The 12,844-nt window shown below is 42.1% G+C and overlaps 1 protein-coding gene across 1 annotated transcript; it reads left to right on the forward strand.

Annotated features, from left to right (window-relative positions):
• Positions 1-5,550: 5,550 nt before the first annotated feature.
• RAB33B (RAB33B, member RAS oncogene family) lies at positions 5,551-12,156 on the forward strand. Its single transcript, XM_054295803.1, has 2 exons — positions 5,551-5,800; positions 9,704-12,156. Exons 1-2 carry the CDS (start codon positions 5,558-5,560, stop codon positions 10,145-10,147), a joined length of 687 nt encoding a protein of 228 aa, XP_054151778.1. The 5' UTR covers positions 5,551-5,557; the 3' UTR covers positions 10,148-12,156.
• The last annotated feature ends 688 nt before the right edge of the window (positions 12,157-12,844 follow it).

Here is a 12,844-nt window from a genome sequence, read left to right on the forward strand (position 1 = left end):
GATCAGGCCTGAGGAGCCAGAGGTGCAACCACCAGTATCATGTGAGCAAGATAAACAAGAAGAATTAAGGTGTCTGTCTAATGTGATGCCTTTGGGGGTTGGAGCAATGGTGCCATCATTCCTGCAGCATTCCCATGTTGTTGCCACAGTTCTGTTTTAGACATGTACTACTAATGCCAACAAAACCACTTGATACCATCACCCAGGTCGATAGACCCGGATAAAAATTGTATTTTCCCCTTTTTGTGATTGCTTTAACTGTTTTTCTAAGTGTTCTGTACAGAGTATGTAGCTAGCTTTGAAATCTTTTCCCCTAAGGAATTTTGCTTTACAAATGCCATTTTTACTGAAGTGTAATGTAAAACAGCTTGAACTGTGTGGAAGTCAGAGTTACACTCGTGTGGTCACGCAGTGCTTTGGGGTCCTGTGAAGGAAAATGGTGCAAATGTAGTGTAATTAGAGATGGTTGTGTGAGTAATTGATTCGAGCCATCTATAAGCTCATGAATGAAAGGTCAGGTTCCAGTTGGAGGAAAGTGGTTGCTGAGCCTGAGGAAAGGCTTTTGCTTCCAGGAGCCTTCCAGTAATCAGCTGCCCTGGGATGAAGCGAGGCACAAAGGGTGTATGATTTTACAAAACTTCTGGCCATGCCATCGTGATTCTGTTTCCTGGAAATGAAAGCTCCAATCTACAAACACTTAATTTTAATGGCTGTGTTGGGCAGAGACTTTCCCAGAGCATGCAGCCAGCAGTGGGAATGGCAAGGAGCAACTGATAGAGCAGCTCGCCAAAAGAAGACTGAAGTGAGTTAGTTGTAAGGAGCTGGCATAATAGAAATTCCATTTTAGATTAAATATAAAATGGCTTTTTTATTGCTAGGAGGATGACTGGAGCTGTAAATACTATAAATGCAGTCTTCCCATGCCAAGGAAGCTGTGAATGTGTATTCTGGAGTGGTACAAGCAAAAGCAGTAGTATGTTCACAAATACCAGTTTTGTGTGTTAGTCTCCATGCAAATTGTGGCAGAAAACTGGAAGGACAAAAATTGTCCACTTTACAAGAGACACTATCAAAGAGTTTGTAATATTGCAAGAGAAATATTGCTACAAAGTCCAAAGCATCTTAGAATAGCTTCCCTAAGATGTTTTAGTTAAAAGTGTTAAACCTGCTAGCTGTTCATAATGCAAGACAAAGAAGTACCTTGACAAAATATTTCTGCCTGGCACTGCCCATTCAATATCTACCTCTACTAGTCCTAGTCTAGTTTGGCTACTGCATAATTTTAGCCATTTAGCATCAAACATATGAAAAAGTGTCATTTACCTGGTTGGTGAATGTATGATGAGGGACAACATTTAGTTTTAAACTGTAATGCAATAAACCACAAAGTTAGTGATTAAATCCTGTTGTTGGTTCAGTGCAGCAGCATATTTATTGCTTCATTGCTGATCCGTTCAAAACAATCTTAATTCTGAACTCCACCAAGTTACTTGCAATTGTACTGGGATTTGCTCTCCCTTCCAGCCTTCCTAACTGGTTCACAATGTTGTACTGTGTTTTTAAGCTCTTCTCTGGTGGTAGCAAATATCAAAACTAGCAGGAAGTCAATCAAAGAATAAAAATGCTGAGTTCTGTTTGTAAATGAGTGCCAGTGTTTCCTTGTAGGGTTCAGCGTCCTCCTTGGCTGCCTCACCAGCTTTGTGATAAAGGATCCCTCTGCCGGTGCCCTTCATTCCCCGGTTGATGAGCTGTTAATGGGGGCGCAGCTCTCCAAAAGTAAAAATAGGTCTGTAGGAAAAGGCTGTGACTCCCTTCGGAGCCAGGCTGGGAAAGAACCACCTTGGTAAGGAGCTGTCTGTCCTAGCCCAGAAACAAACTCTATGTACAACAAAAAACCATCCTTTGATCCTTGAGGCTGCTAAGAGCCAATGTGGGATTTGAATAAATGGGTGTTCAGAGGCAGGCTGAAGGAAGAAGCATTTGCTGTTTTCCTCAGGTATAATTTTGGGGGATTAAATAAAATAAGGCTTCTCTTCCCCACCCATAAGCCCTCCTGCTCCCACAGTTTTCCTGATTCAGTGTGTCCCAGAGTATCTTGTGATTTTAATCAATTACCATGCAAAATAATATGATGATGCTGCCAAATTGCAGTAAAAGTAGCTAAGCAGTCTGCTGATACTGCAATACAGGAACCTACAGTGTGTTGAGCATCTGGCATTTCAGATTACCTAGAGAAAAAAGTTTGTTAATTACTGTGTGTAATGAATGACAGCTCTGATGAACCCTGCCTGCAGGGAAGGGGGGTGTGATACTGAAGTAAGGGCAGCAATATCCTCACATTGACCCCTCTGGATGGGAAAGGGGGGCTTGCTGCAGGAAGGGCTCCTTTTGTGCCTTCCTGAAAACCACCACCCCTAAAAAACAGCATCCCTTCCTTATCCATGCCCTCATAACTTCATTGTTCTTCTGTGGGAGGGAAAGGGCATTTGTGCTGGGAAACTGCCTGCCTTGAACTTGTCAGAATTGGAAACTGCCCCCTTCCATTCCTTTTCCTCACTGGAATCATCAAACATTCACAGTTCTGCATCTGACTTCACTTGCAGCATTAGTCAAATATCTCAGTGAAATGTAACTGTTTGAGCTGGGGAAAAAACCCCAATCTTTGCTTTACTGAAGAGTGAAATTGTTTGTCCTTTTGAATTCTTGTTTTGTCCCTTGATGAGCACCTTTTCACCATGTCCTTTATGTTCTGTTTAGGTACTGCAGGACCCTGCTGGCACCAAAACCATCCTGTCTTTTCTAAATTATTGACAGGTACACAAATTGCATAGAAGCTATGTGAAAAACGTATGGTGACCTGAATTTACCTAAATGGAGGGAAATCCTTGTGCTGCAGCTAAGCTGAAGCTGAGGAGGCACACTGAGTTTAGAGCCAGGCTGCAGGCACTGGCTGTTGCCAAGTGTTAAGAAGAGAGAAAAGACTGAGGCCACTGGAATAAGTAATAAACAAGCAGTATTTATCCTTATTTATAAGGATTATATTCTGAATAGAGTAAAAAAGTGTATAAATCTCATATCTGAAAGGACATCTTAGCAAACCACCAGGAAAATAAGCTTGTGTCTCATACCTATGCATACTCCCAGATGCATGGGCCCCATCTGTTTTGGAAATTTTTTTTTTTTCTTTTTCTACATACATTATAAATTGTTCTTCCTGGTGAGATCACAGCATCTTCAATAGCACAAATACATCCCAGTATTTACTTTTGAATATTCCCCCATCCTGGGATATCTGGGAGCAGCTGTCTGGGACTTGGGGGCTGCCTAGGTGAAACTGTGAGGCTCAAATGTATTTTTATTCAATGTTTGAGTTGAAATCACAGTAGGACTAGGCCCTGCATTACAAGAGTGAGCCTGGGAAAAGAAGGAAAGCTTATTCTTGCAGAAATGAGTAACAAAACCACACCCTGAATAAGGGCGTGGAAGTGAGTACAAAAGGCACATTCTGGCAGCTGGCAGTAAAGCAGCTGTGTCAAAACTTCATTTCAGGTGAGACATTTGTGATTTCAACAGGGTGTGTTAACACTTGCTTTTTCAGTCTGGCATACAGGGTCAGAATCCCATCTTCCCAAAAAGCTGTTCTGTGCTGCTCCAACATTTCTGCCATCTGTATTTTGTCATAAAGGAACGTGTCGGGGGGGTAAAACTCTCCTTAAAACTTGCAGAGTCAGGTCTTGCAATAGCAGAACTTTTCCTTGCAAAAGCACAGGACTTTTTCTGGCACAGATGGAGCATGTGAAGCCTCACACCAAAGCCCCACAAGACGTCTGAAGTCAGAGATACAATATCTCTGCAAAACTTTAAACAAAGCTTTAAAGAGACTCTAAAACCATTTTTAAACTACTTGTCTTTAAATCACCTGGAAACTTTTTGATCAGAAAAAAACCAAGTGAATGAGACAGCCTTAGACTTACCTTTCCCCCCCTAATTTGTTCCTTAACTTAGGACCTAGTACAGGCAATTTTTAGATATTAAACACTCTGCATTTTCATGGGAACAACAGGTTAAAATATTCCTTCAGGAGAAAACAGAAATAACTATTCTTGAAATGCTAAGCAAGTTCAGAGACTCGCAACTATTTTCAGAATCCCCTTTCTTGGAAAGTTCTACATCTGCTAAATAAAAACAGCCATGAATTTACGCTCTTATATGTTCATTCACTGAGCACATCTGAAGAGCTCATTAAAAGTACCTGTCCTTGCAAAAGAAGAAAACCAAAAGATTTTTCAAGAGCTTTTATAGCAAGAAGCATTTTTACTTTATTCTGTGACGAAAAATAAATTCAATTATATTTTCTGGTTTCCAAATACATTAGAAAGGAAAAGGAATATCAGAAGAGGACTACAGGGTGGAGGAACATCTCTACAGTCTCAGGGATTGGTCCAAGAGAGGGGGAAAGGGAGGGACAAAATGTAAAACGGGCACTGTAAGTGAAGTTGCTTTGAACTCAGGATGTTTTAATGTTTTTCTAATTTAGTGTAGCCTCTTTTTTATATGAGTAATAATGGGTTGCTCAAAGCACTGTGCTCCAACCACATGACAACTGATCTCTGGGAGGTCAGGATCATTTATTATTGTGCAGGCAGAAACCCCAAGTGGTCAGGGGCAAGTGCAGCAGTGTAAAGAGGAGGACTCCCAAAGGCTATTTATTATTAGGTATCTGACCTAAGCCTTAGGAATTCTGGCTCAGCTGTCAGTTTGCAAAGCCCCTGTTAGGGCACCAGTTCTCCCAATTACTGTAATCTACATTTGCTTTTCAGTGTAGTGTACATTTGCTTTTTCAGTGTAGTCTGCTTTTCAGACCATTTCCCAGTGACAACAGCATGGGTTTTATTTGATAGTAAATATGGGAGAGAGAAAGACATAGAAAATAGGCGGGGGAGACAGAAAGAGAGTAACAGGGAAAAAATAAAGAAAATATCACTCACCACTCCATGGATCCCAACGACGCTCCATTGATCCTCTCCAGCTGGTCTTCATTGTGGTGAAGGTCCCTCCAAAAGCACAGAATATCTGCTCAGGCCAGGTAGGAAAACCCAGGCACCTCCCTGGGGGGAGTTTGCCCTTGTCCCTTACACAGACTCTGGGTTTGTGGCATCCCTGCAGTCCCGTGGTGCCTCAGGAATGACTCCAGGGGCACTGATGGACTCAGGCACCCCCTCAGCTCCTCTCACAGCAATGTCCCGTGGTGCCTCCGGAATGACTCCAGGGGCACTCCGCTCCCGCTGCTCGGAGATTCCCGAGCGGATCCCGTTCCTGCTCCCGCTCCCGCTCCCGCTCCCGCTGCTCGGAGATTCCCGAGCGGATCCCACTCCCGTTCCCGCTCCCGTCCCCTCAGCGCCGCTCCCTCAGCGCCCCCTGCCGGCGGCAGCGCCCACGCGCGCACCGTTCCCGCCCGCGGGGCTCGGCGGCCACGCTCTCGCGAGACCGGCGCGCGCGGGCCCGTGGCGGCGGCGGCTCCGCCCCGGGGCTGCTCCGCGGCGCTGGCGGGGCCGCCATGGCGGCGGGGGACGTGGAGTCCTCGCTGGAGCTGAGCCTGACGGGCTCCGGGGCGCTGCCCGGCGCGCTGCCCCCCGCCCGCTCCCGCATCTTCAAGATCATCGTCATCGGGGACTCCAACGTGGGCAAGACGTGCCTCACCTACCGCTTCTGCGCCGGCCGCTTCCCGCAGCGCACCGAGGCCACCATCGGCGTGGACTTCCGCGAGAGGGCCGTCACCATCGACGGCGAACGCATCAAGGTAGCCGGTGCCCGCCCGGGCCGGGCCGGGGGGCAGCGCTGGCACGGGGCTCCAGCGGCGGGAGAGCGGGGCGGGAGAGCGGCCGGGCCGGGCCGCAGCCCTGGCGGGGCTCTGCCGGCCGTAGCCCGGAGGCTCGGCTCGGCTCGGCGCCAGCAGCCGCGGCTGTGCCTGCCCTGACACTGTTCCGCTGCTGGCCGTGCTCCTGTTGGAAAGGCAGTCACGGTGTAGGTGTCTGGGATGGTGAACCAATTCCGGCCGTAAGCCAGACCTTCTCGCCTCTTTGGTCAGATGCTGATCGGTAATTTATCTTTACAGTGGGCTTGTATATCGATCTCTTTAGGATTCTGTTAAGTTTGCCGTGTGATGATTGTAAGCATCATTTGCAGAATACTCTGTTACAGCTTACAGATGCAGTTTGTTTACTAACATGGTTTTAGACGGAATCCCCATCTGCTTCTGTGTTACAGCTTGTTTCTATGAGGAAAGCTCAGTTGTGCAAAAATAAAGGAAGTTAACAGTCTTGAGCTTGTACTTGGGCATTTGTCATCATCAGGCCTTATAATTACAGCTCATAGTTATGTAGCCAAAAGCTATGGTTTTTCCTTGCTCATTTACTGATTAAAGAGATTATGGAGGATATATAAGAATAGGAGAACCACTTTGCTTTCCTACTCCTATGGGATTTTTATCTCATATCCTTTTTCAACTGAAAAAGGAAGGTGAATAGGAGTTTTTGTTGGTGGTTTGGGGTTTTTTTTTCGGTTTGTTTTTTTTTTTTAGTAAAACCACTGACTAGAATTTCTCTGACAGCTGAAATTTTGTATTTCTTTGTACAAAATTTGTATCCCTTTGTATCCCTCCTCCTGAGGGACATTGTCTTGTCAGCACCATCTTATTCACTGGCATTTTCATCACGTCTGAATGATGCCTGACCTTTGTTGGAGAGAAGTAAAGAACGTAGCATAATCCACAGCTCTTAGATGTTTCACATGGGTTATTGTGCCATTCTGAGATACGTGTTTCTGTAGATTGTTTTGCTGCATTTTTTGAGAGCATTACCTGTAAAAGAAGCCAGTTCTGGTTGAGCAAGGCGGAGAAGTGAAGGAGGCTCTTCTGAGACACGTTGTTTGGTGTGAGTTCTGTTTCAGCATTAAAGGAATAGATGTTATCCTTGTGGCCAGGACCCTAGTTCTCAGTGGGAGTGTTGTCGGTTCGAACTGATTTTGGGTGGTTTTGGCAGCTGCTCTCACTGCTCTGCACCTTTCTCACGTGTAGCAGTCAGCTCCAGCAGCAGCACGAGTTGAACCAGGAGAGAGCAGCTCCGATGAACTCAATTACTGTAGTCCTTGTGTGCCCAGAAGGGAATTTTTCCTCTTGCATCAAATAGGTTACAAAGTGGTGTCTTGTCCCTTCCCCCAGCCAGCTGGGTGGTTCTGTCCTGTGATGCCACAGCGGGAACTGTTTCCTTCACAGCTGGAAAAGTGCTGTGTCATCGGCAGGAACACAGGCACCGTTCTTCTCCTGATGGGCTCCCACACAGCCATTGTGTGCGTTCCCAGGCACAGGAACAAGCATATTCATTCCTTGTACAGCAGGCTGACAGCTCCTTATCTAACACTGATGCCTAAATGTGATCAGTAAATTAAAACTTTCAACAAATGGATCTGCTGCCTTCTACATTTTCTTCTTCCTCAGTTGATCCAAGTGTTGAAAGTTGAAGAATACAATGATGTCAGTCTTCACTGACCTACATTCAAGAGCAAAACACAAGTGAAATTCAAATAAGAAAGTCTGAACATCATGTTCTGTACCTTGAGCTATTCCAAATTTTCTCCCTTTTTAAAGGAGACGTAGCATCAAGGCCAGTTATGTTTTTATCACTGTGTTATAAACCACACATACAGAGTGAGCCCTTGTTTAGAAAAGAGCCTTTCTGGATCCACAAAACAGAATCAGAAGGTGGGCTGTGATAGCTGAGTCAGTGTATTTAATATTTTTATGCCATTTGTCTTTCCTAGGGAATGTGACCAAGTGATTCTGTCCAGTTTTATTAGATGAATTATGCTATTAAACCAAATATTCAAACTGTATTCAAACTTCAATACTGTAACGTATTTTAAAGGGCTGTTATAAAACTGTGGTCCCCTGAAGATGGGTGTTACTGGACTAACAATGAAATAGTAATCCTAATGTTACTTCATTAGTGCACTCCCATTAACATGAACATTTTCAGTGTTGTTTTTCAGAAGAGAAAATATTTGGGGTGAAAGGCAGAAATGGAACCATTTCCTCAAGTTCCCCTTGAACAAGAAAAAAAAGAAACTTCTGAAATGTGTAGTTTTCAACATTGGGAAAGGATTTACTTCTCAGTGCCAATGACTCAGTTGATGATGCCCTTCAAGCTTGAATGCTGCATGTAAATGAAATTTTGGAGGAGCTGTAGTTTAAGCTTCACTTGCAAGTTATGTAAACCTTTAATTTAATTTCCCCATCTTTACCCAAGGCTGGCAGTCCACTTGCAGAACTCTGCTTGACTGAAGCACAACCAATTCCTGCTCTGTGAATAAGCTGGGGAGAGAATTGTAAGCGCACAGCTGCCTGTGAAAACGAACTCCCTCATTAAATTAATTTGATAGCATTTCCAAGATTATCCATATGATTCCATAACATAATATTGTCTACACAGATGTGCTGCAGAAAAATTCACACCATGTGAAACATCTTTTACTCTTTTTGTTTCAGTCTGTCACATGACTGATTCATGACATCCTGTGATTGACTCGTGGATGTGGACTGTCATCCTTTTAATAATTTCCAACCTGATGAATGCTGTGCTTAAAGAAAAACTCCTTATTGTCAGTCACTGGTATCAAGACTTTGCATCTGCTTCTGTTCAGTTTCACTGCATTTCCATTGTTGTAGCTTTCAAAACAATTTTATGTGATACTCTCTATCACTGATGCATCTTCTTGCTCTTGGCAGATTTCCCGTACACTTCCTTTTTTTAATATAAAAAGTCACTGGCTAAAGTGGTAGACAAGACAACTTGCAAGACATTTGCAGTTTCTAAATAAGTTTTACTGAAACATTTGGATCAAAGGAATGCAGAGCTATGGTAATGGGAGAACAGTTTCAACAATTACATAGTGCCTGTGACTTTGATGAGAACAGATTAAATTTCGAATTTATCTTCATTGTTTGCAGAACACTTAGTATTCCTTGAGTTCTGAGTCTCAAGGAAAACTCCTTTCATTCAACCCTAGCCTTTTTTTTTAAATTTCCTTCTTTTATACTGCCTTGATACTACAAACCACAGTGTGGTCCCAGTTAAAGCACTCAATAAGCAAGTTAGATGTTCACTGCAGGAGGGTTTGATTCCAACACACTGCAGAGAAAGATTTCTTTGTCCTGTTTTTGTTGGTAATGTTGAAATCAAGCATGGTTTGATTTCTTCCTACTTTTACATGGCAGTTAACATCATGCTAACAACAAAATTTTGGGGAAGATGAGATTATTTTTGGAAATAACAAAAATTGTGTCAGCTGATGGTTGTATTGGGAAGTAACGCTTATTTAATTTTCAAATGAAAGTGCTATTGCTGAGACTTCAGGATTTATTTTTCTAAAAATCTTAGAAATACAGGCTACAAGACACTTTCAGAAATTTGTAGTTTCTCTCAAGTGTCATCATTCCTCCTGGCCTCACTTGTGAGCAGCTTTGAAAGTTAAAGCTTCTGAAATTGTGTGAATACAACAGTCGCCTTCAGCACCAACTTGTCAGTATCATTAATTCAGAAGAGTAGATTTCTGTGATCATGCACCTCTTCTCACTGCAGTTAATTTGTGTTACTTTCCAAGATGAGCGATAAAGCATATTTTCCTCTCCTTGTCTTTGTGTTTTCAGATCCAGCTATGGGACACTGCAGGCCAGGAGCGCTTCAGGAAGAGCATGGTGCAGCACTACTACAGGAACGTCCACGCTGTGGTGTTTGTGTATGACATGACAAACATTGCCAGTTTCCACAGCCTGCCCTCCTGGATAGAGGAGTGCAAACAGCACCTTCTTGCCAGTGATATACCACGGATTCTGGTTGGCAACAAATGTGACCTGAGAAGTGCAATTCAGGTGCCCACGGACCTGGCCCAGAAGTTTGCTGACACTCACAGCATGCCATTGTTTGAGACCTCTGCCAAGAACCCCAATGACAATGACCATGTGGAGGCCATTTTCATGACACTGGCTCACAAGCTTAAAAGTCACAAGCCATTAATGCTTAGTCAACCCCCAGATCATGATGAAATTCATATAAAGCCTGAACCAAAACCTATCACATCCTGCTGGTGTTAGGTCACATTGTTGCTGGTTATCACCTTGTCTTGTTTGCAAGTGCTTCAAAATTATGGTCTTTGGCAAAGTTACAGGTTTTGGTAGCAACTATAGCAAATCTCTTTGGCACTTTAATGTGTTTTTTATTTTAATTTTTCTTGATGTAGATGTGCCCATCTTATGCTCTTGCACTTTGTAATTGTACTTTCTGAATTACTAAAGTTTCACTATAAATATATGGGAACGTACTTTGTCAGCTTTTGACAAAGCAGTCCTAGTTGAGCTCTTGCTGCCTGAGGTTGTTCTCATCACTTGTGGTAAGATTATAACTAGTGTGCCAGTTTACTAATACTTTTGGTTGCTACTTGTGTTGGAATCATGTAGGAGAAAGAGCCTTTTGTGACAACCAGGGAACTTGGGTTTTGGGTCAGCAGTGGGGAGATTTTTGGCATATGAAGGAATATGAGGTGGCTACTAGGGAATTAGAAAGCAGCTACCTTTTTTATTATAAAAGCAAAACAAAACAGGTGTGTTAAAGTTTGCGCTGCCAGTGTCGGTGCATATTGCTAGGTTTGGCCTGTCCTTCCACTATGAACTTGGTCTGTTTCTTCATGGCAGTGGTAATGGAATTAACCAACTTCTCCCTACCTCTAGACAGTTTTTTGATACTTAAAACTTCATTAATTTTTCATAATTAGCATGTAATACCAAGCTATGTTCTGTTAACCCATACTATGGAAAGTACTGTAGCGCAGGATTTGGGGTAAAATTGGGACTCCACCTGTCCACAAGTTCTCTGATCTTACTAAAATTAAGTTATATATTTCTGAAGGTGCTGTATTTGAGCTGAGTGTCTCAGGGTAAGTAAAAACAGTTGTGTAAGTAAAAGATTGGGTGAATTTGGCAGAGGCATACTGCTTTTCAAAGATGGGGTTTGCAGGGCTTTAAGATATCAGGAGTGCTTCTCAGATATCTTGAAATGCCAACTTGATAATATATTTCAGGAATGGGAATGCTTAGGAATATGGTACATTCTTAAAATATTTCCAAACACAAACTAAATTTGTTCTTGAAATATGGAATAAATCTACCAACTACATCATCTGTTACAGATTTTTGAGGGAAAACCTGCATATATAATGTTGTGACTATGTAGGGCATCCTTGGCATTACTAATGTGAGCTAGTAGGGATTAGATGAGGGAAAAAATTCCTCTTGGATCACCTTTTTCTGTGTTCTCATAGTTGCAACTGCTTTTTTTCTGTCCTCCCTGCAGATCAAGTTTCATAATAAAAATGGTGCTAAGTTGCACATAGCTGCATAAAGTGAAATGTCAGCCATAGAATGCAATCTATGACTTCATTCATGTGCCATGTCAAACAATGTTTTGTGACTTAATTTTTGAAGTATAAATGAAGATTTTTTTTTTTTTTAATTGGCAATGTGTAGCATGTGTTGCTTACTGGAAACTCAATGGAAGGGCTAGTTCTGAAGCTGCCACCCTAATGATCACATTATAAACAAATTACTGAAACAAGATACCTGTTATTATGTAAACTATTACAGTTCCTAAGATGTAATTTCATTGCAACCTATACAGAAAAAATGCATTGACTTTTTTCTAGATTTCGGAAGACCATTTAATATGGTCTTATATGATTAAGATGTTTAAAAAGAATCTAAACAAAAAGTATTAGTTTTTCCTGTATAAAGCTGCTTCGGTTGTGACAGTATTTTTGCTTAGGAAACATTTGTAAAAGGAAGCTTTTGTATTCCTCTGAACCTTACATGACTAAAATTTACAGTTGTTTCAGAAACAATCACCTTTTTAACACTAGTGTCCTTAATGATTTCTTTAAGAAAATTATTGATTTTAAATTTATGTTTATACTATGGTATAAATATGGTTTACAGTCCTGTTGGACAAATTGTTTTTCACTCATGTCCTTAATCCTTTTTCTGAGGATCCTTCTTAATTATTTGTATACTAAATATGTCAGCAAGTTTTGTGGGTTTTTTGTTTGTTTTTGTTTTGTTTTTGTTTGTTTGCTTGTTTTGTTTGTTTGTTTTAATAAAATATCCCAGAATTAAGAATTTTAAAGTCAGGTTGGGGGTTGGGGTAAGAAAATCATGTAGCTGCAGTGTTACTGTCAAATTTGATCTGAAACACCTGCACATCTGTTAAGTTTTATTTGAGTTACCACAACTTGTAAATAAGGGCCCTCATGTCATGGAAATTGTGTGCAAATGGTGTTGAAGTGTGTAATTCCATGTTCAGCACAAAGCATGTTTTAATGGTTCTGCCGTGGAGGCAGCGTGGTCAGTAATGCAGGATTCAATGTTGCTCCCTGGCTTTCAGTGGTGATGTTATGCCCACAGGATGGATATCAGAGTACTGAATACTTTGTATGTGTATTTTCACTTTACCAGACTGTAAAGTTGTGTTCTTTTGTATGTGCTGGGGGCAGGCAAGGCACAGTCCCAGAAAACTAATAAACAGGCTTTGCCACAAACTGTTACCACTTGTTTTCAATGATTATAATAGAAATAATAATATAATTCCATATGGTTAAAAATACTGTGAGGGAGTTGAAGGAGTTTCTAGTTTCTGTCTGTGTGGGTGACAGTTTTTACAAAAAAGACTGTCACAATACTTGGACTACTGTCACTGCTTTCTTGCAATGACTCTGGGTGATTTTGGGGCATCTGAAGCACCCA

This window comes from Melozone crissalis, unplaced genomic scaffold (genome assembly GCF_028551555.1).
Source record: "Melozone crissalis strain CALT ecotype California unplaced genomic scaffold, PUWL_Pcris_2 ptg000006l_1, whole genome shotgun sequence".
Lineage (NCBI taxonomy): Eukaryota > Metazoa > Chordata > Aves > Passeriformes > Passerellidae > Melozone > Melozone crissalis.

Bases quoted from the DNA above. Each gene is read 5' to 3' on its own strand.
- RAB33B (XM_054295803.1), top strand. From the start codon at position 5,558: ATGGCGGCGGGGGACGTGGAGTCCTCGCTGGAGCTGAGCCTGACGGGC. The intron at 5,801-9,703 runs GTAGCCGGTGCC...TTGTGTTTTCAG, and splicing joins TCGACGGCGAACGCATCAAG to ATCCAGCTATGGGACACTGC.